This window comes from Notothenia coriiceps, unplaced genomic scaffold (assembly GCF_000735185.1).
Source record: "Notothenia coriiceps isolate Sejong01 unplaced genomic scaffold, NC01 NC01_scaffold00023366, whole genome shotgun sequence".
NCBI classification, from domain to species: domain Eukaryota; kingdom Metazoa; phylum Chordata; class Actinopteri; order Perciformes; family Nototheniidae; genus Notothenia; species Notothenia coriiceps.
Genome location: NW_011356067.1, coordinates 197 through 22,445, shown reverse-complemented (window position 1 = coordinate 22,445; position 22,249 = coordinate 197). Strand labels below are relative to the sequence as shown.

Genomic DNA, 22,249 nt, shown 5'->3' with positions numbered 1-22,249 from the left:
TTCCATACATTTGCCATCAAGGGCCTTTCTTCTAACATGATGTGTAAACGCGTCACCTAGACATAACCAATCAAGCTGAACAAAGAGTTTACAAATCAAGACAAAATGATTTGCGTTGGATAATCAGCTTTGGGCAATATTAAGGCGTGTTTCTTTTATTTTTTCAAATTGTACAAGATAAAATGGTGGCAAATGGCTTTTTCTGAAGTTTCTAGTATTTGGGGTAGAGCACTCTCTGAATCTGCCCGTCGGCCTTACGCGAGTCCAGCCACTTTCCACACTGGAAGATGGTGGTTACTGAGTTGGCTGTGTTGGTCACCTCCACACACTCTAAATACCAACCACTGTTGGTGCCGCTGTTGTCATGTTCCACTTTCACCCTCAGCAGCTCCCCGAGGTCCAGCATTTCCAGAACAAAGCGGTCCGTCTGCCCTCGCTCAAAAAGGTTGCGAAACTTTTTCTGCAAATGCCGTTTGCCCGAGTCACCGTTGACGCCATAAATGCTGATGAAAACGTTGGAGTCCGTGCCCGCTCCTTTCTCGTCCCCGGTGATGACAATGAATTCGTACTTCACAGGGACCAGGTTTCGTACTTTGCTCGCAAAGCTCTCGATGGTTTTAAAGCACTCAAATGTCAGGAATTTGTCTTTTTTGGCTGCCAGGGGGATTTGTGCATCACAGTGGAAGAAATACCTAAAAAGAAAGAAGGGTTTGAAGGTACATCTACGGGACACTTTATATAACATAATGAAGGATGTATGAGTTTCAACTCACTTGTTTCCCAGCTCCTTCTCGGTCACCACCACCTCTAAAACACGCCAGAAGGCTTCACTCTTCACCTTCTTTCCATCTTTTGTTATGTGGCCGATGCAGATGCCAGCAATCTCCCCCAAGTGTTTGGATGAGAACTCAAAGGCATCAGTGGCACCGCTGTGAAGGGGCAAACGAAGACACAAGCAGAGTTTATGGAGAGTGAGATTCTGTACATTGAATAGTTAAATTCAGTGGTGTGCCAGAGTTTTTTTATGAATTGCGTCTTATGGGATTAGCTCTCCTGAGAGCTGAGATTTAAGATAAAAGAGGGTAGAAAAACAACATGTGAAAGAGAGCAGATTATATAAGGCAACATAATATGGTTTTACTGTGAGCCAAGGCACCTATACTCCCTTTGAAAACATACCGTAAGAACTTCTTTTTCTTATTCTCTAGAACAAACTCCTTAGAACGAGCCTTCCTTCCTTCCAACACGATCCAGGCGTTTTCCGTGGTGGAGGCGTCGTCTGTGGTAGCAGTTGTTGTGGCAATTTCATATTCTGTGGCAATGAAGAGAGACAGATATTGTCACATTATGATCATTTCACATATGGCAAATGGCTGCAATTAGCAGCAAGTCGTTCATCTCCCACAATTAGAGAGCTTGTGATTATGCCCACAGACTTCCATTTTTACTAACTGGTTTTGTCACTGAGGTCTATAGCGTCGTTATTGGCACAGGCCAGCTCCCTCATTATCTGCCCGTCATCTTCATTTTTAGCCAGCCAGCGGTCGCAGGGAAACCTGAAGGTCTGGTCCATGGCCTCATCTTTCACGTCAATGTACTCCAGGTGCCAGCCGGGACAGGGGCCTGTTCACAGCAAGGACAACAATGTCCTTTAGTATTATCTTTTCAAAACGTTGATGCTTTTTAACAGCAATTATGTTTATTTTTTAGTTTCATTCTGTTACTATCTAATGCTAAAAAAAACAGTTGAGCGCCCTTCTGATAATTGTGATGTTACATATAATATATCAAGTTGATTAAGGAACTCCTGAAGGAATACTTTTGACATTTTTGTGAAATGGGTTGTTTGCTTTCTTGAAGAGAGTTAGATTACAAGATTAATACCACTCTCGTGTCTGAAAGTAGTATTGCATTTCTCATCTAACTCTTGGCAAAAAAAGAAACACACATTCAGAAAACATCTAAATATTCCTTTTAATGTTAGAAGACAGTATGTAGAAAAAGTAGATAACGGCAGTTCATGTAAAACATATAACCTATAAAAACGGACATTATAATAGACAACACCGGAAAATCTTTTGGCCAAATAATCAAAATAATGTTAATTCAGCTATTTAAGAGAACAAAGATTACCTCTAGTTCATTTGCGCTCACCTTTGTTGTCGTGCCACACACGGATCTTTGACAGTTCACCCAGACTGAGCATTTCGGGGAACCTGAACACATCTTTAATTTTCCGCTCAAACTTGTTCCTGTTTGTGCTCTCCTTCAAAGGCAGCGTCCCGGTGTCCCCGTACTCCCCGAACACCATCAAATACACATTGGCATCGGTGCCGGCACCTAAAATATCACATCTTTATATATTAGCCTTATATCATTGCATGGATTCTACAAAATGCTATTGAACATTTTAAATGCCCAAAAGCCAAGAAAATAGTTTTTCTTCATCCTTTGTTTTAGAAATAAAACAGGCATCTCATGAGACCTACCTCCAACATCACTGGTCTGGACTTGAATGATGTAGGTAGTTTTCTCCACCATCTCCTCCTCATCCACCACAGCTCCCAGCTCACACACCTTAATCCTCTTCGGCCCTTTTGTCTTTGACAGCCAATTCTCGTATGTAAACAAATACATGTCTTCTGTGTTCAGGTTCCGCATCAGGATCTAAAAGCATTTCAGTTACAAGAACAACACATTCATTGTTCATGTTTTCTTGGTGAATATCACTGACAAAAACAGACAGACATAAGTAGTCTGATTTCGGATTTTAGTACAATTTAAAATGTATTTTATAATGAAACAACAAGCCCCTGTTTTCTTTAGTAGTACATAGTAGTAAACATTCTTAATTACATACTGTATTCTGATAGGTGATAGTGTAGTTTGTATGTTACCCTGTCGAGAAACCAGTCAGGCCGACTTCCAGAGCAATCAATCCGAACTCTGATCTTCTTCAGGGGAGCAATATCATCTACCTCCAAACTGAATGTGTCCTCTTGGTCCCTTTCAAACCTAGAAGTTAATGATATTTATGTGAGTTTTAAAACATCTAGGCATGGTTCTCTTAAAATGTGTGGAAGTGTATTTCCCAAAACAGAACTATTCCTCTGATAACAAATGTAGACCTGTCCCCATTTTTGGGCAGCATCATTTCCTCTGTGCTCCCATTGGCTCCATACACCGTCAGGAAAATGTTGGTGTCTGTCCCTGCATACTGATTGTCACCTGTGACAACCGTTGCCGAATAAATAACCTACAATAGACAGTAATAGATAGTACAGATAAGGAAAAGACTGATTGTGTGTGTGATGAAATGTTTCCAGGGTTTCTTTTCTTAGTGCAGTGACTCACTTTGCGGTTAATGTTGATGGTGCTGGAGTCCAGCACGTTGAACAGCCTGGCAGTCAGACCGTCTCCTCTGTCCTTCGCCAGCCAGCACTTACACGGAAAGATGTACTTAATACCTTTGGTTGGCACGGCAACCGACAGATCATCGACCAACCAGCAGCTCTCTGGTGTGACACCGTTATGGCCGAGCTGAGGGGGAGAAGGAGGGAGCGAGAGGAGGGAGGGGGAAGATAGAACTGGGAATTTATATATCATTTGATTTTGTTTGATCTAGGTACCAGAAGGCACAGCTAGAATGAATTATTGCTGAGCTAGAATAGTTTTATTTAAATGTTTAACATTGACTCATCTGAGGAGGCAGCAGAGAGGAGACACAGATTTAGAAAGAGAGGCAGTCTTAGATTCTCACTTCCACTCGCTTGATCTCTCCTACGTCAGTCCCATAAGACACAAAGTGCTCCATGGTGCCGGCTGTGAAGCAGTTCTTCCCCTCCGGCAGGTCCAGCCACAGCCGGTCTGTCTCCATGTCGTTGGGGCCGGTGATGATGACATAGACCCTGGCGAAGGTGCCGGCTTCCCGCTCCATCCCAGTGGACAGAGTGAAGTGATAGGGGATGACTTGGGAAGGCAAAAAGTGGATTGTTAAAAAGATTACATTGACATTTAATTGACAATTTAGTAAATGCGCTTATTATTAAGATGAAAGCAGTGATATTTCTTCAATGTCTGTAGAAAAATAATAATGTTACAGCCAGCAAATAATTAGCTTAGCTTGGCATGAACACTTAAACAACAAGGGGACACATTTAGACTGGCAATGGGTGATAAAGCCAAAGCTAGCACCTCTATAACTCACTAATTGGTATTATATCTTATTACATGTTACTAACAGTCTATAACCTCTTTCTTTCATCTGTCAAGACGCAGATCATTTTTTAACCTGCGGCCAAGAAATACCACAATACATGTACATGGCGTTGATTGAAGAAAAAAACACAAATAGTTGTTTTTACCTTTCTTTGAATTAAACAGACATGACGTAATGTGTTAGTTAGAAATCATTATAGTGAGCATAAGTACCTGTTTTTGTTTTCCTCTGAGTCAGGCTAGTCGTTTCCCTTTGTTTCCAGTCTTAATGCTGAGATAAACTTATGCCTTGCGTTATATAAAGGGTACAGACATGACCGTGGTCAAGGTCTTTTTATTTAACCAAAGGAAGAAAAGCATATTTTCCCAAATGTTTGACCTTTTTTTTGTAACTTATGAATTATAAACGAAGCCTTGAACTTAACGTGTCCAATTATCTCTAAAAATGTTGGCTTTTATTTTGAACGTTTTGGTTTTATTCTATTTATTGAGGATTCTACCCAGCTGGTTTTGCCTGTATTTTTTCCATATAATTCTCTGAGCAAGGTTTTGAATTTGCATTGCCAAACCTCATCTTGAAACACAGAAAAGTTGTGTAGCCTTACTTGGACCTTCTTCAGCCACTGCCACCTTTTTCTTCTTTTTCTTCTTATTGGCGTTTCTGTCCAGCCCCAGTTTGGCCTGAAGCATCTTCTTGGAATTTGGATCAATGTTTCTTTCCCCTTCATACCCCTGGACCAAACACATAACAGACAAATAATCTTTGATTTTCCTTCTCATTACTCATTTTACAGCAGCAGAAGCAAATAAAAAATTAATTACCAAAGTTGCACAAACCTTCACAAAGAAAGTCCTTGCAATACTTCTGTCCTCTTTCTTCTTGGACAGCCAGCGCTCACACAGGAACATGTACACCTCATCTGTTTCCAAATCCAGCACCTCCACCTGGTCCAAGTTCCAATCGGCCCCTATCATGGAGTTGTCGTGACGAATATGAATCTTAAACACCTGGCCCAAGTCCACAGCCTCAATGCTGAACTTGTCCACCTAAGAGACAAAGAGACCCATTTTGATGCCTTTGTATACCAGCAGTGACATGTATGATAGTGTATAAGGGCCACTGAAGGTTAAAGAAAAAATACTGAGCTGTGGAAGGGAATAAAAGATAACAATTCATTCTGCATATTTATGAGATTGGTTGTACATTTCTGAGAGAATAAAAAATACACATTTAAGAATAAAGAATAGGATTTTTTTTTTAAACCAAACTCATAGATTTGCACACAAAAAAAATGTCATAATGTCAGAAAATGTCCTTTAACCTTTTATGGCCATAATACTCATGACATAACATGTCACACATTTCCTCACAAACCTCTGCTCTCTCGAACTTGTTTTTGTTGTTCTCAGATTTGGCCAGTTTGCGCTCTCCTGTGTCTCCCAGGTCTCCGTAGATGGTGAGATAAACGTTGCCATCGGTTCCTGCTCCGTACATATCCCCTGTTCGCACAGACACGTTGTACATGTGAGCTGTAATGGAAGAAGAACAGAAACAGGAATTAAGTAGACATACATAATGTTAGCTTACATCTTATATGTTTCTGTTGAGTAGCTTCCAATTGAAGTCTGTGTGTTCAGGCAGTAAATCAATTAGGATAAACTACAGTATGAGCTGAAAGGTTATAAAGCTACATTAAGCTCAGTGGAGCTGCAATGCAGGTGATGTGATAGGGCTCTCTACACGAGTTACTCAAATGTTACATGAGACTGAGTACAGTATGGCTGTTTCTAGTAAATATGCTTAGTTACATTTAGTCTCTGAAATCAGAGTTAACCTACTTTCCAAAGCGTCCTCCACCTCCACTTCAGTCGTCTTCAGCTTCCCATCCCTGAGGAGTTTCTCTGTGATGATGTCCGAGGGGACCAGCTCCCTCACCGTCTGCCCGTCATCTTCAGACTTGGCCAGCCAGCACTCGCATGGGAAAATGGTTGTTTCTGAACCCTGACATTAAAAATGAATGTCAGGGTTCATTAAAAAACTCAAATCAATAAACTGGGCCTGGCCCTGTATCTCTGAGAGATATGAGCCAAATGGTGTTGCATTATTAATCTGTAAATAGCTTAATGAAGAAAAAAACTAAAAATAGCAGAGTAGATTTTTAACTACCTTTCCCTTCCTGAGCTGTCGTCTGATCTCCACTCTGTCAAGGTGCCATCCTGGGTTTGTGCCTTTGTTGTCGTGTCCTATCCTGATCTTCTCTAAAACGTCTCCGACATCCTCCAGCTGAGAAAATGAAAACACAATGTTTACAGAGCCGAAGCCGTTGTCTCTAAGGCTGTATAATCCAAATCCACACTCTCATCTCACCTCCACAATAAACATGTCCTCAGCTCCTCTCTCAAAGTACAGACGTCTCTCTCTCTTGTTGACACACAGGTGTTTCTGCTGTGTGCACACTCCCTTTTGACCGTACAAGACGGTGAACACATCAGCGTCTGTTCCTGCACCAAACACATCGCTGGTGTATATCTTTATCTCATAAGGCACAACTGAGAAGGAGAGGAGAAGGTGACAGCTTTGTTTGGTTGATACAGATAAGATAGAAGAGTAATATAATAATTATGATAGATACATTAGTATTTTGTTATGGTATGCCAAAGCAACTACAGGTTAATGTAATCTTTCAACTAATTGCGTTAATTGAAAGGTTTGTATTTCTCAATCTGCTACAATAATAATATAATGTACAGTTTTCTTTATATTGATTGTGTTATTTTGGAAAATAAAAATGTAAATACACCTAACAGTATCCACGACTGCAGCTTTGTATTTGGACTCTTTTACGTGCAAGTCTAGAAGCTAATTACTGTTGCCATGGTGAAGTTTAAAATGCAGGCCGCCACTGTGACATCATCTCACTTTTAACCGGTTACATCAAAGAGTCTATGCTCTTAAAGCCACTCTTCTACTGAGTGCTTTAAACATATTTCACTGCTAATCTTCCCTTTTTTCTGGGTAAAACTTGCAAAAAGCACTGTTACAGGACAAATTCTCCATCAGCGCATTGTCACTCTCCCCAATGGATTCAAACACTTCTTTCACAGCTGTGTTCACTCACATGGCATGTAGAGTTCAGTCTGTAAATCAGCGGGATAAAGATCCCTCACAAACAGCCCGTCATCCTCTCCTTTATCCAACCAGCGGCCACATGGGAAGCGTAGTCTCTGACCCTGTGAGGGGGCGTCAATCTCGACCCAGTCCAAGAACCAACCAGATGAACCTCCTGTGGGTGAGAAAACAGTCACGTTATACCATTAAGAAAGTGTTCTGCTTATTTTTGAGGAGACTTTTCTTTCCACACCTGAGTTGTCGTGCCCAATTCGAAATGTTTCCAGGTCGCCCAAATCTACCGCCTCCACAGTGAACTCATTGATCATCCCCTGTTCAAACTTATTCTTGTAGTTCTTACAAGCCTTAAGGTTGATGATCCCTGTGAGTGACACGAACATTTTTATATTCAGATGGGTACCTCAACTATCTTATTGCTTTGTTTTAGAATGTGTTTATTTCTTCCTTTTTTTTTATTCTTGTATCTTGCATTACATAATCTTTGTTGCTATTTTCTTGTATGCTATTATTGATTTATCTCTGTATTGTGCATGCATCGACCTTTTAATACAGTTATCATACCTGTGTCGTCATTTTCACCAAAAAGGATGGCAAACACGTTAGCATCAGTTCCGGCATACTTCTTTTCTCCGGTTTTTATTTTGAGAGTGTATGTAGTTGACATGGCTGTAAGATAAAAATAAATCAGTCAGTTCTTTAAACCTTTTCATCCAATCACTCAAAGTCCGTCGCTCTTCTCTTGTCTCCACCTGCATGTTTCCCCAGCACTCAGATAAACACTCGAGAAGGTCCCCTTTTTATCTTGTCCCACTACTAAGACATGAGTCAGATTTGAAAGTTACATTTCTGCTCGAGGCCCAGAGTGGCGCCTGAATCCTCGTCTTCGTCCTTCTTCATGAAGGCCTCGTCCACAGGAACCAGCTCTCTCGCTATCTGTCCATCGTCCTCGTCCACTGCCAGCCAGCGGGTACAAGGGAAATAGTACCTGTATATCCAAGAAATACATCTAATCGGGCACGCTAACTCAAAGACGACATGTTATTTAGACACTGTGAGTTGTATAATAGCACAAAGCTATTGCTCTTTAAAGTCTTTCAGTTAGATCGTTCCTCTTGATAACTCAATAGTTTGGCAAAACTCATGTAAAATATATGTTGGTTTTCACCTACGTCGTATCATCCTTTGTGTCCACTATCTCAACACGGTCCAGGTACCAAGATGAATGAGAATTAGAATTGTCATGACGGATCCGCAGCTTCTTCAGAGGACCCAGTTCAACAGCTGTGATGATGAAAACATCCTCCTGCCAAACACAATGTTGCTACAGACAATACTGGTTTACGGCCACTTAAATGAGAACACGTGGACTGTAATGCAGTCTTATGCAACAGGCTTATACAACTGCTTTAACATCTATCATTACAACGTTTATAATGTTCACATGAGGGGGCAGACAATTAGAAACACCTCAGAATATGATGCAGTCCATCACAAACGTTGACCTCAGTGCTAAACATATCAATGGATTAACAACAGTGACACAGAGTCAAAAAATGTAGGCAAAAGTAAACTTTGGGGCATTAGAGTTGAATTGGATGGCATAACAGGAACCAGCTGTAAACCACTTAATATTTCTATTAATATTTTCTTGTATAATAAATATAATTTTAAATTAAATGTGTGAGCTTATAAGAGAAAAAACGGATGTATCATTAACATTTTCTTGCTGACAGACTCCTGAAATGAATATAGTATATTTTCCAGTTTTCTGTTAACAAACATTCTCTCCACTGAATGACAATTGTCGTGTTTGATCTTAGGACACAATCTGATTGTTCCTACACAGCCAGGTGTGATGCAGACATGAATAATTCACAGGTTAGGATTAGGTTATGATTAAAAGTAGGACAGGTTTGATGACACAGAGGACTTCACTACACTTACAGGTAATGGGGTATGATTTTACAACCCTAATACAATATTTTGTGTTTGTGATTCAGGCTCAAACCAACATATCAAACTGGAAATAGCGCACCGGCTAGACTTTTTTTTATACTCCTCATCTATGAATCCAAGTTAATGAAAGAATAACTCTTCTGATATTTAAAAGCTTGTTTTGTGAAGCACGATGTAAACTTTTCTCCAGCCTGTTTAACATAAAACAATAACATATTTGATTCCTTCCTTTATGATTCAGCTGACTGCCTTGTCTTTGTTTAACCCACCTGCCCCCGCTCAAATTTGTTGATGTTGTCTGAGTTCTTCAGATAACGCTCTCCGGTGTCTCCGTTTTCTCCATAAATATTGATGAAGACGTTGGCGTCAGTCCCGGCTCCCAGCGTGTCACCAGTGAAGACGCACACTTCATAGGTGTTGACTGTCAGACAATACAGGGGATGAATTACTAACAACTTTCACTTAAAGCAACTGTGTCAAACCAACCATGCATTTCTAAAAGGTCAACACAGAGTACAAGAAAAAAACATGTGTGAAAAATGCACCAGTGAATCTTGCATATGAGTTATTAATCTCTCCAGAATGTATCCATGGTTAAATTGTAGCCTCACAGATTTGTGGGTGGTAATAAAAACATGTTGGTGTTTTATGTATATATATGTATATATATATATATATATATATATATATTTCAAATATTAGAAACTTAGGTAGTTCTTGTGCATCTATTCAATACATATAGTTGTTGTGTTTTCTTCCTACCTTCCAGATCCTCTGCCTCCTCGGGGAGCAGCTCAACCAACAGCTCCCCGTCCTCCTCCCCCCCGGCCAGCCAGCGAGAACAGGGGAAGTGGTAAGTCAATACCACCTCCTGCATCTCCTCTCCTCCGGCCTCGTCATCATCTTCCTCATCTTTCTTCTTTTTCTTCTTCTTTTTCTTGTCCTCCTTTTTCTTCTCTATTGGCACCAAGGCCATGATGAGATGTTTGACGTCCACCGTCTCCAGGAACCAGCCAGATCCGATCCCCGAGCCGTCGTGACCGATGCGGATCTTAAAGACCTTCCCTACATCTTTGGCCTCTAGCTGGGAACAGTTGTTTCAAATCAAAATGTAACGCTTGAGCATTACCCTTCTCTTTGGCATTCAGATTTAACAACTTAGACTCATTTTGGGGCCAGTTAGCACAAAATCAAAGCTTTGATACCTTGAATATTTCTGTGGTGTTTCGCTCGTAGTTGTTGGATCTGCTTGCGAGCGTGAGGACCTCTGTCTTCCCCTTGTCCCCAAAGATCTGGATGAACACTCCGGCGTTGGTGCCAGCAAAGGTCACATCTCCAGTTACTACCGTTACCTCATAGTTAATCACTGGGAAGTAATTATGAGAGAAAATTGGTAAAAAATGTTTGACAATATAACAAATCTGAAAGAAATAGAGTTTTAGAACTAGGTTTTGAACCTGAATTGTTTGTCTGTGTTTCTGTATAGTCTCTTCTAATGGTTTGAGAGTGTGTGAATGTTGCCTACGCTGTTCCATGTCCAGGGTCTCGCTCGGGTAGATCTCCACCTCTGTCTTGCCGTCGGCCTCGGACGTGTCCAGCCAGCGGTCACTGGGGAACATGTACTGCTTCCCGTGGACTGGAACCATGAGCTGAACGCTGTCCAGGAACCAGCCTGCCCGCATGCCTTCATTGGTGTGGCCAATCAACAGACGATTTATCTGCAATAGAATTAAAGGGATTAAAGGGATGAAAAATATTGATTAAAATTAACTGAAAAGTCAGACATATGCATGCTTAAACAATACTTTAAAACAGGACAAAAGCATTTATACATCTTTTTACAATTTCTTATGTCTTACTTTTACCTTCACAAACACATCCTAATGCACCCAGTCTAATACAAGTAGTATACTGCTATGTGTTTCATATACAAATGCGAGTACACAATCCAGACAATAAATAATGCAAACTGCTTAAATGTAAATACCCTGATGTTTATCATGTGTTCCATCGCAAGCACCTTGACAGCACATGGATGGAAGGACTGAACCCTAACATCTTTGACTACATGCCTTCGATTAATCATTTCTAAAGCTTCTTAATTTTTGTCTTCATGGTATCACCTTTCCAATGTCATAAGTTTCCACGACGAAGATGTCAACGCGACCTGTCTCAAAGTAGTTCCCAAGGTTGTTGTCAGAGACCAACAGCAGGATCTTACTGGTGTCACCTTTCTCTCCGTAGAGCTTCACAAACACATTGGAGTCCGAGCTGCTCCCAGGGATACTGCCCGTCTTCACAGCAATGTGATAGTCAACGTCTGACACACAGACACAACAATTAACACTGGGGAGTCAACTTAAATGTTAGAAAAACGTCAAGACTCTTTTAACTTACTGTAAAGACGCTGTCCATCAGAAAATGGCACTAGTTCTCTGACTATCTGTCCGTCATCCTCATTACGGTCCAGCCACCTACCAATGATCAAAACTCTCAGCGATTACAAAAACACACTCCTGTGGTTGTAACAACTATTCAGCATGTTGTATCCACACTGAGACTTATCACCTGTTGCAGGGGAACTCCACAGCTTGAGCCTCAGCCTGTCCATCTTCTCTTACAATGACTTTATCCAGGAACCAGCCACAACCTCCACCTTTACCGTCATGTCCAATCCTTACCCTGCGGACCTGCCCAATGGATACTGACTCCACTATAAACTCATCATACTGGAAAAACACAAAAACATTAGGCAGCATCACATGATTGGGGGGATTTGTTATAACAAGCAATTTACCAGACAGATATGGCCAATGTTTTTAAATCAGCACATACAACATTGAAATTAAATGTTCGCATAAGCTGCAGATAGTTTGACAAATCACATTAGAATTGTCCTAACTGCATAGTCCAATTGACCCATAAACATTTTGTATTAATCATATGCAGGGCTCCATCTGGGGTTGGTCCCTGATTATTGAAACGTATCCCCTAAATTTGTCAAACCAGAAACAGAAAGCAGCATGCTACAAGTGTGGCTCATTTAATGAATTAAGAGCACACAAATGAGTGATTTTTGTCAAAAAAGGAAATGTTTAAGGCTTGTTGATTGGATGGAGGTTTGTCATTTGTTTTTTGAAAGAGAAAGAAGCAAAACTATATCAGAATCAGAATCAGAAACAGGTTTATTACCAAGTAGGTTAACACATAAGAGGAATTTGACTTGGTGTCGTGGTGCATAAAAACAAAAATGAAAAACACAGGTAGAGAACTAGAAAATATTACAAATAATAACAAATATAAGTAAAATATAACAGTATTTACATTGCAATGGAATGAAATAGAGGAATAAAATATGGAATAAAAATCAGCTGTAATACAAAATAATGTTGTACATTGTGTGCATTAATGTAATGCATAGAGTCTATGATGTGGCTGAGGTAAAGTGTCAGTGGGGGGGTCGGGCCTTGTTAATGAGGGCGGTAGCGGAGGGGAAGTAAGTAAGTATTTGACACAGGAGAGGGCACATCATTGAGTGTTCCTTCCTGATATAAGCTTTATGTCTAACAATGATGTATGGAGGGTACCCACGTTTCCTTTCTCAAACTTGTTGACGTTGTTTTTGCAGTTGACCATGTCCCGATTTCCACTGTCTCCCAGGTCTCCTATTAGATTTAAAAACACAGACGCATCTGTGCCACTGCCGCCGATACTCCCTGTGCAAACTGTCACCCTGTATTTTATTACTGGAGAACAAAACAATAGAAATTAATCAGGTATTACGCTACATTCCTCTCTTTATTTGGCAAAGTAGATTTCTATTGGCTATGATGAATACAGGTGGATATACCAACCGGGCAGGGGCTCAGCGTTAAAGTCTCCTGTGGCAGAAAGCTCCCTCACAACCTCGTTATCGTCTTCATTTACGTCCAGCCAGCGCTCACAAGGAAAATTATATTTCTCCTTTGTTAATGTCTTCATCATAGTTACCTAATTTGAAAACAAGCAGTGTTTTTAATTTGTCAGGCATAATAAAGATTACAACTTTTGGTCTAGATCTAATTAATATAGAATCACAAACAATCTTAGTTGTCAATCAAATACTGGCCAAATGCATGTGAGTGAATTACACACTAGTTTAACATATCATAGACGTAAGTTTGCCAAATTATTATAAATTATTTTCCCACACCTTACTGAGATGCCATCCAGCGAAAGGATTTCTCTTCTCGTGCCAGATACGTAGTTTGATCAGTTTTCCCAAATCAGGCAGCTCAACCTGTAAGGGCACATCAAGATAAGAAGTTTCCTAAGCCTCGTTATCTGACGAACAGTACTAATGATGTGTGGTGTTAAAACATGAGATACCTACCATAAACTTGTCCACCTGTCCCTGCTCAAAATTGTCTGTTTTGTTGCCCAGTCTGGTCTCATCGCTCTTGCCCTTGTCTCCGTACACCTGGAAGGAGATGTCTGCATCGGTTCCTGCACTGGGAAGGTCTGACGTCCAGATCCACAAGGACCAGGGATGCTCTGAGCAGAACCAAATCAGGTCAGTTTAACAAGGGTGTTTACTCTTGTAGCAGTACCTTTGAGTTTACAGAGGTAGTTTGTGATGAGGGGGTTGAATGTCCAACTCCTCAAAATGTCTGTGAAGCCCCTGAAAAGGACTTTTTTGCTTGAGAATTGTAAATGTTTGTAACTTACTCTTCTGTCTCTTCTGCCTGAGTGAGACCATCTCATGGAGCTCTCTTTCTATCAGACCATCTCCCTCCTTCTCATCCAGCCATTTGCAGCATGGGAAGGTCTGCTCTATCCCGGTGAACGGACAGAACACCACCACCTGCAAAAACATTGATTCAGCCGAAATATCTCAGTCTATTCCCAGATTGTAGTCTGTTGTTATCAGTAATTAGTCGATCGATAACAACTGTCTTCTTATTACTTGTTTTTATTGTTAGAGTGAATTTTCATGGACTGCCTTGGTTACTAAGTTGTTACATGCTATATTATTGTTATGTCCCAGGTTCGATTCCTACCTTGAAAATGTTAAAAATAAAATAAAAATGTTATTTGCTTGTGCAATATTGGCTGATAATGCTGTTTTCATCATATTATACAAATGTCTTATTTTTCTCTGTTTTCAATTGAGTTTTAAATCAAAGTTTATATCTATTGGTTTTGGACTGACATTTAAAGGCGACATCTTGGATGGGTAATATTCAGTTTGTCTTCCTTTATAAAGACCAAACACTTATTCTAGAAGATAATGGGCAAATGAATTGATTGTTGCAGCCCTAGTATGCATGTGTCTGTGTGTGCATGTGTGTGTGTGTGTGTGTGTGTGTGTGTGTGTGTGTGTGTGTGTGTGTGTGTGTGTGTGTGTGTGTGCGTGTGCGTGTGCGTGTGCGTGTGCGTGTGTGTGTGCGTGTTACCTTCTCACAGTACCACCCAGCACTGACTCCGTCGTTGTCGTGTCCGATGGTGACTCTGCTGAGGGGACTGAGCAGCGCAGCGATCTCAACATTAAAGATGTCTGTCAGGCACCGCTCAAACTTTCCTCCTTCCAAAAACACCTGAATACAAAAATATGTGAGAAGAATAAAAGGAAACACTTGTTCAACCGCTCTACGACAGATGTACCCAGAAAATATATAATCACATACTCAATGTTCTCATTGTGGCATAAAACAGAGGGATGATCATTAAGCACCAGAAATGTCTTTAACTTGTTTCGTACAGCTTTTAAAGACTAATATTCAAACCCTTTCCCGTCTATTTCCAGACATCTGAACCTTTATCATCACATCTAAACTAGTTACTATAAATAGTATAGAAAAATTGTTTAAAGATGTATAGAGAACACCTTTACACCTACAGCACTGTATATCGTTATGTTATTCTACCAGTCTCGTATTTACTTTGGTTACATGTGTTCATCAACAGTATTCATTGCATGGCTCCAGTGTGGTGTGAGAAGCCAGGAGACAACAAACACAATCTTTCTTTAATATAGACGATTGTGTAGATTAAACACCGGATTGGTTAGAAAATGTAGCATTTTCCAGAGAGTATATTGGAAATTCAAGCAATACAAATGAAAACCATTGCTTTTTAGAAAGAGTAAAAGTTGTCTTTGCTTTGTTTTTGTTATCTTCTCCTCACCTTGCCACTGTTCTTTTGGCCTTTTGAGCCGTGCATCACAATGTGGATTTTGGAGTTGGTCCCGGCACCTCGGATGTTTCCTGTCACGACCTGGACGTTGTACACAATACCTGGTGGGTACAGTTACACAAGATGCTATCAGGATCTGCCAGCAGGTCAGTATGGTTCACTGCACCTGTACTCCCTACGGTGCTGAGCAGGAAGCAGATCAACCGGATCCAAACATTAAACCTGAGAATTAATGATCACTGCCTCTGACTAGTCTGACTGAAAACACATTTCTCTTGCTGGACTGAATGAGAGGAACAGTAAATGATCTGTTCCCTGGCAGTAGAAATGTTGTTGTCATACAATCCTTTCTGCAATATTTTTCTGAAGGGTCATTATTTCAAAATTAGGCAAATCATTTGAAGGAAACAGACATATTCATTTTCTTTCTTGCCACATTTCTTTCACTGACATGAGGATTAGAGTATAGGGAAGGTTTTTCCTGGCTCATAAACAACATGTCTCACCTGTGGGCTGACTGCCCCCCACCAAAATGTCTCTCTGTATCTTCCCATCATCCTCATCGATGGCAAACCAACGATTCATTGGGAATTCATAAACTATTTTGTTTCCCATATCATCCACTACCGCCTGTTTGAAAAGGAGAAATAAGAACATAATCAGAGCCAACATGGCCCGGATGGTGATGACAGACAGAAAAGGAAACACGTTTTCTGAAGACATTGTTGTGTGTTGTTTTTTTGTATTAATATATTTTAAAATATATTTTAGATCCTGGAAACACATGTATGTATCTAATATACAATATTTATGCTTAACATCATTTGATTGTTACGTTGTCTGCTGTGTTTTTTTTAGATTGTATAGTCATGGTTATGGTTATATCTGAAATGAAATGTATAGTTGTATATTTAAAGTTTTATTTAAATGTATTACATTGAGTCCTCTAGGCTTTGTTTCACAGACTTAAATACTTTTAAACATGTAGCATATAGGTTTAAACATGTTTAAGCAGCAATGAGCTCAAGTAATATTTACTCTCAAATCCATGTAAACATGTACAATGCCAAAAGGTTATAATTTATTACTGCTGATCTTTGGTGTCAGTCTGTGGTGCAGTTGCCAACAAATCCATCGACTCGTCTGTCTGTTTGCTGAAAGACGATCCCTTAATGGGTCATGGTTTCCCTTTACAGACAGGGTAGGATGACGACATGTGTGTCCTGTGTGTGTATGTGCGTCTGCTCGAATGAACTCATCTCTCAGTCGTGCAAACTGTGTTGGGTGAGCATGGACACTAGACTAGATAGGAAAACTGAGAGGAATAGGAGGATCACATGTCTTAAGTACCTCTTCAGAGGCATTACTGAGCAGAAATAGTTACAGTTAAACTTTTAAACACAGTTTTGTTCATTGTAACACTTGATGTAACACATTAAAGTAACATGTTTTGTTCTTTTGTTATTCGCCTTAAAAAATGTATGAAGGGGTATCAGTTTTGAGCAATAATGGCATATTTTTCCTAAAGACACACTCTGGTAAACAACAACTTCAGTTTCTTACCTTGTCCACAAACCATCCTGCTGAAGAGCCTTTGTTATTATGGCCAATGGTGATCTTCCTCACTTTGCCCAAGTTTGGTGCCTCGATGGTGAACTTGTCCTCTGTAGCCTTTTCAAAGTTATTTTTGTCATTGTCAAGTCGTCTTTCACCTTAGACAACAAAACAATCTTTAATTTCTATCAGATAAATCCTGATTAGAACCCAAACTGCATAAAAGCTCTTATTAACTTCCTTATGTAGGAAAACATGAGAAAACAAGTGTTATGTGCTGTAATTTACCTGTATCTCCAAACTCCCCAAATATGTTGATGAAAACATCTGCATCTGTTCCACTGCCTTTCACATCCGCAGTGAAAACACTCACTATATACTTATTATCTGGAAAATTAAGGCCGAAAACTTTGATCAAGGTTTTTCAGAAAATGAACCTACCTGTATACAAACACCTTAAAATGAATCAATCACAAGCAACCACAGTTAGAATCAATATAAAAAGTATCTCAATAACATTTTATTATTATTCTTTAGTTTATTATTATTTTTATGCTGTGTATACATACATTTGGGAATGTCCATGGGGTCCATGCTACCCAGCAGATCTCTGACAAAGAGGCAGTCTCCCTCCACCTTACTGAACCAGTTGTTACAGGCAAAGTAGAACCTCAGGTGAGGCCGGATCACGTCCGTCACCACCACCCGGTCCAGGAACCAGTTGGCGCTCAGGCCCGTGTTGTCATGTTCAATCCTGAAGCAACAGTGTTCAAACCTGACCATTGTCAAACTGAAAAATATTCTACAGAATGGATCCGGGATGAAATGTGTTAAGACTAAGGTACCTTATCTTTTTCAAAGATCCAACATTGTGAGTTCTGATTCTGAACACATCAGTTTTTCCTCTTTCGAATGCTGTGCGACTCCTGAAAACACAAAGTGGTCAAACTTGAGAGCGACCCAGAATTTCTTGTCACGATCTGTCTGTGTTGTGTTTTGTCTTGTTTAGATCTGTCTTTGGTTTTCTGTCTGCGTTGTGTTTTGTCTTGTTTAGATCTGCCTTTGGTTTCCTGTCTGTGTGTGTTCCCTCCTACCTGTTCCCTCCTACCTGTTTACTTGATTGTGTTCACCTGTTGCCCCTGTGTTTTCTCCTCCCTCCTCGCCTGTCTCTTGTTTCGTTGATTAGTCTTGTGTGTATTATGTTCTGTTTTTGCTGTCTGTCATTGTTGGTTCGTCGTTTGTCTGTGACTGTGTTCACAGGGGAGTGTTCTGGTTTTTGACGTTTAGCCTTGAAATAAAGGATTTTTCAGTGTTATCTGCGTTTGGGTCCTGCTTGCTTCACTCACCGTAACATTTCTGCTGTTAACAAAACTTTCTGCCTGCACTTATTTATATTGAACCATTAAAGCTGTGCACACATTGGACAAAGCCAGGCAGCAAATAATGTGATGTAAATTCTCCACAAAATCACTGTATGAGATTTGATCGACAATCAACATCACCACCGGCGTAAGGTAATACATACCTCTTCTCTGTGCTGTAAGAGAAAAAACAAAACAGTTTGAGTTCAAGCACACGAACCAATCAACTTAATCAAATATGGTTTCAAACTGGCTGAGGCTGTGACTGAGGCCTCTGAGCAGCGTGATTAATAAAGGTGAAATAATGATTCTTTATTTGACCAAAGTCTTTACAATTGTAGAAGACCTTTTATCCAAATGGGATCATATTTGACGTACTTGCTGGCCAGGTGGACTTTGGGAGTGATGCCATAGTCTCCGAATAGAGTGACAAACACGTTGGCGTCGGTGCCTGCTCCTCTCTCATCGCCAGTGATGATCACCACCTCATATACTACAGGGTTAAGTCACAACATACAATTGAAAGTGTTTCAGAAACAATTTTACAGTTTGATTACAGCAGGAGAAAGATTAATAACCAAAGTGAAATTTTGTAAGTTTAAAATAATTGTTTATTGATTAAGGTAAATGTAGGTTAAGTTAAAGTTTAAGGAGGTATGTGTTTCTGTGTAGAGATCAGATAGACATTCAGAATGGCTTTACAGACAGTGAGAGCTACAAAGATACCTTAGAGGTAAGTGAAGCCCCTCATTAAGATGCGCAACCAACCTTTGTAAAGGTAAGTGAGTGGCAGGTGTCATATAGCTGTAGGTTGAAGATAACATACTAACACAACATGAATGGTACTTCACACAGTGTAATGTTACCATGAACATCAAACCAAAACATGGGCCCATTACTGCTGGGGCCCCTCATAATCCCATAATTGCAATCAATGTTTCACCTCCCTTCCGGGTCTCAGGTGTCGTTCCTCAACAAGCTTACATACATTGATCTAATATTGACATGCTGTTTTAATTTCTAGGCTCACCTTTAAAATTTCACAGGTTGAGATAAAAACATTGCACTCACTTTTCTTTTTGTGATACTCATCCTCGTAGCTCTCCACTTTTTCTGGCTCGTAGTTGCGAAGCTCGTTTTCATAGATTTCAACATAATTTTCAATCTTCTTCTTTTTTCCCTTGGTCTTCTTGGTTTCATCATCGCTATCTCCCTTATCTGAACCTTTCTTCTTTTTTTCTTTTTTTTTCTTTTTACCTTCTTCATCCCCAGCTGTATGTTCTTCCCCTTTGTCCTTGCTGGATTTTTTATCCTTTGGCATTTTATCTTTGTCCGAGGACCGTCTTGATCCTTTCTTAGTGGTCTCAATCAAATTGGGGAGTTTTTCTGCTTTCTTTTTCCCTTTGGATTCATTGTTGTTGTCTCCATTGTCAGTATCCTGTGAGTCATTGCTCAACTCATCCCCGCTCTCCTCATTAGCTTTCTTCTTCTTCTTCTTCTTCTTCTTGACCTTTTGATTATCCCTCCCTTTTTTCTTGGTGCTCCTCACATCTGCCTCTGACGTGTCAGAACTAGATTTTTCTTCATCGCTGTCTTTAAGCTTCTTCTTCTTCAATCTCCCAGCATACTCACTCACCTACTTACTTTTCTTCTTGGGCTTTGGTTCCTGATCCTCTGAGCCTTCGTCATCCACATCTTTGGTTTCCTCTTCTCCACTCTGTCTTGTTTTTTTCTTTTTTGTAGGCATCTTTAATTTATTTACTACCTTGTAACTGTAACCGATTCCTGTGTGTTCCGGTGAAACTTGATTAAACTGACCCGGGCCTGCAGGAGTGACCCGCTGGCGAGTCAGAGCTCACTGACTGTTGTTTGGCAGGCGGCTGGGGAAGCCCCTCTCTGCTGGTAACCCTGACCTACAACAGCAGCAGATGCTCTGACCTCATTAAAAATGATAATCATCCTGTTGTCACCTGACCAGAGTAATAAACAACCCCTGGGAGTATAGAGCCGCGACAACATTCTGAAGCAGTATTTCTTCTTTAGACGATTAATACGGTGGCCCTGAAGTGCAAGTCAGAACAACATTTAACAAAACACTACAGCATTTCACAAAACATTAGGCTACAGCATTTCAGAAAACGCTACAGCATTTCACAAAACGCTACAGCATTTCAAAAAACACTAGGCTACAGCATTTCAGAAAACGCTACAGCATTTCAGAAAACGCTTCAGCATTTCACAAAACGCTTCAGCATTTCACAAAACACTTCAGCATTTCAGAAAACACTTCAACATTTCACAAAACACTACAGCATTTCAGAAAACGCTTCAGCATTTCACAAAACGCTACAGCATTTCAGAAAACGCTTCAGCATTTCACAAAACGCTACAGCATTTCAGGAAACACCACAGCATTTCACAAAACACTTCAACATTTCAACTTTTACGAAAAGGGTATAGAGAGGCGAAGTCACGCCCATCTACTTCCGGTCCATGGGACCCCGGAAGCGAAAAATTATACATTGAATTTAATGGAGAGAGAAAACGTATATTTTGATCCCGTTTGAATTGTGCCACGAACTACACATATGATGTTTGTCAATCTTAAACAATAATTTCCATGTCAAAAAAGTCACATTTTGTCGTAAAACTGTTGAAATATAAGACTATGAAAAATACGCGACTACAAAGACTACAAATCCCAAATCCCATTCTGGGTCGCGCATGTGATGTCACAGGCGATAATGCTCCAAGTGGTTGCGACTCGTAATTAAAGCGAAGAAGAAGATTTCATAACTGATTTATTCCCTCCAATAAATATAAGAGATTGCTCCAATAAATTCACTTTTACAAGATGCCTGTGTGCTTTGTACCATGTTGTAATCACAAAAGTGATCATACCACTTGCTCGTTCTATGGCTTCCCATCTTATGAAAGGACCAGGAGTCGCTGGATCAGACATATCAGGTAATATCATAGGTAATATACATGTTGTGCATGGAACATAGTCAAGTTAGCTACCTAGCTAGTAGCGACGAGTAGCGAGCACGTTAGTTAGCATTACATTACTTAGCCTTGTCATTTTTAGTAGCCTTACCATGAAGTTATTATTTTATTACATGAAGTACACCAAAATGTTAAACAGTAAGAGTAGTCATCATGGTAAGTATTTCATGAAACATTTGAAGAGTAGCCTACTGCGCCCTCCACCGGGTGCTAAGGAAGCAGTTCAGGGAGAGTCGAAGGAAGGCAGGCAGGCAGGCAGGGAGCTTTGCATGACATTCTTCTGGACATGTGTCATTGTGATGACAGTGAGGGTGAGTCAATCTGTTTGTTGGAAAGACAGTAGTTGAGTGATTACTGAGAGAAAATTATTAAAAGAGATAATTATTCAGTGTTGTTACTTTAAAGTGTTGTTACTGACCTTTTTCTCTTTTATTTTCTTTACCTCACCTGTAACTGCTGAGACCCTGAGGAACATGCACACTGACCTGCTCTGGCAACCTGATTTCCACTGTACGTAATAGTATTTGGTTATGGTATATTATTTATATACATCAAAGGCACAATGCACCCCCCAGAGACACACATGTATTGAGTGTGATATTTTGCATAGGTCATGTGAAATCATCTTTACATACTAGAAAACTGTAGGAGCGGCAACTTGTTTTGAAATTGAATTTTTAATATCCGATAATAAAGTTGATCTGTTTTCTTTATTCTTCTCTCTTCCCGGCTCCACCCATCACCGTTCTCTGTTCCTGCAGGTCCTGCTTGCTAATAAATGCTCATATTTTTTTACACAATTACAAATAAAGTCAATGTATTGTATAACATTAAGTTGTGCTTCATTCTG

The 22,249-nt window shown here is 40.1% G+C and overlaps 2 protein-coding genes across 2 annotated transcripts; both read right to left on the bottom strand.

Annotated features, from left to right (window-relative positions):
- Positions 1–139: 139 nt before the first annotated feature.
- On the bottom strand, positions 140–5,075 carry LOC104954461 (lipoxygenase homology domain-containing protein 1-like). The gene is made up of 12 exons (XM_010781565.1): positions 5,056–5,075; positions 4,824–4,950; positions 3,761–3,969; positions 3,355–3,540; positions 3,129–3,256; positions 2,898–3,015; positions 2,490–2,667; positions 2,155–2,340; positions 1,453–1,623; positions 1,180–1,312; positions 774–929; positions 140–692 (listed from the first exon to the last, which is right to left on the bottom strand). The coding sequence occupies exons 2-12, from the start codon at positions 4,906–4,908 to the stop codon at positions 212–214; spliced, it is 2,031 nt and encodes a 676-aa protein (XP_010779867.1). The 5' UTR covers positions 4,909–4,950; positions 5,056–5,075; the 3' UTR covers positions 140–211.
- On the bottom strand, positions 4,943–20,140 carry LOC104954464 (lipoxygenase homology domain-containing protein 1-like). The gene is made up of 35 exons (XM_010781569.1): positions 20,038–20,140; positions 19,465–19,950; positions 18,772–18,886; positions 18,558–18,569; positions 17,878–17,958; positions 17,602–17,786; positions 17,321–17,419; positions 17,042–17,190; positions 15,985–16,108; positions 15,470–15,579; positions 14,740–14,880; positions 14,012–14,147; positions 13,677–13,837; positions 13,497–13,583; positions 13,159–13,294; positions 12,896–13,050; positions 11,873–12,033; positions 11,702–11,778; positions 11,428–11,624; positions 10,830–11,022; positions 10,510–10,670; positions 10,272–10,388; positions 10,067–10,121; positions 9,574–9,725; positions 8,518–8,651; positions 8,191–8,333; positions 7,910–8,014; positions 7,581–7,709; positions 7,338–7,502; positions 6,587–6,768; positions 6,386–6,502; positions 6,058–6,220; positions 5,594–5,748; positions 5,082–5,265; positions 4,943–4,950 (listed from the first exon to the last, which is right to left on the bottom strand). Exons 1-35 carry the CDS (start codon positions 20,138–20,140, stop codon positions 4,943–4,945), a joined length of 4,878 nt encoding a protein of 1,625 aa, XP_010779871.1.
- Positions 20,141–22,249: the final 2,109 nt, after the last annotated feature.

Excerpts from the sequence above, each read along its gene's own strand:
- LOC104954461 (XM_010781565.1), bottom strand. The coding sequence starts at position 4,908 with ATGCTTCAGGCCAAACTGGGGCTGGACAGAAACGCCAATAAGAAGAAA. Across the intron at positions 3,970-4,823 it reads AGTGGCTGAAGAAGGTCCAA|TCATCCCCTATCACTTCACT; the intron begins GTAAGGCTACAC and ends TGCCTTCCCAAG. Across the intron at positions 3,016-3,128 it reads CTGCCCAAAAATGGGGACAG|GTTTGAAAGGGACCAAGAGG; the intron begins GTCTACATTTGT and ends ATTAACTTCTAG.
- LOC104954464 (XM_010781569.1), bottom strand. The coding sequence starts at position 20,140 with ATGCCTACAAAAAAGAAAAAAACAAGACAGAGTGGAGAAGAGGAAACC. Across the intron at positions 11,779-11,872 it reads GTGGAGTTCCCCTGCAACAG|GTGGCTGGACCGTAATGAGG; the intron begins GTGATAAGTCTC and ends GATCATTGGTAG. Across the intron at positions 11,023-11,427 it reads AAACTTATGACATTGGAAAG|ATAAATCGTCTGTTGATTGG; the intron begins GTGATACCATGA and ends ATTCTATTGCAG.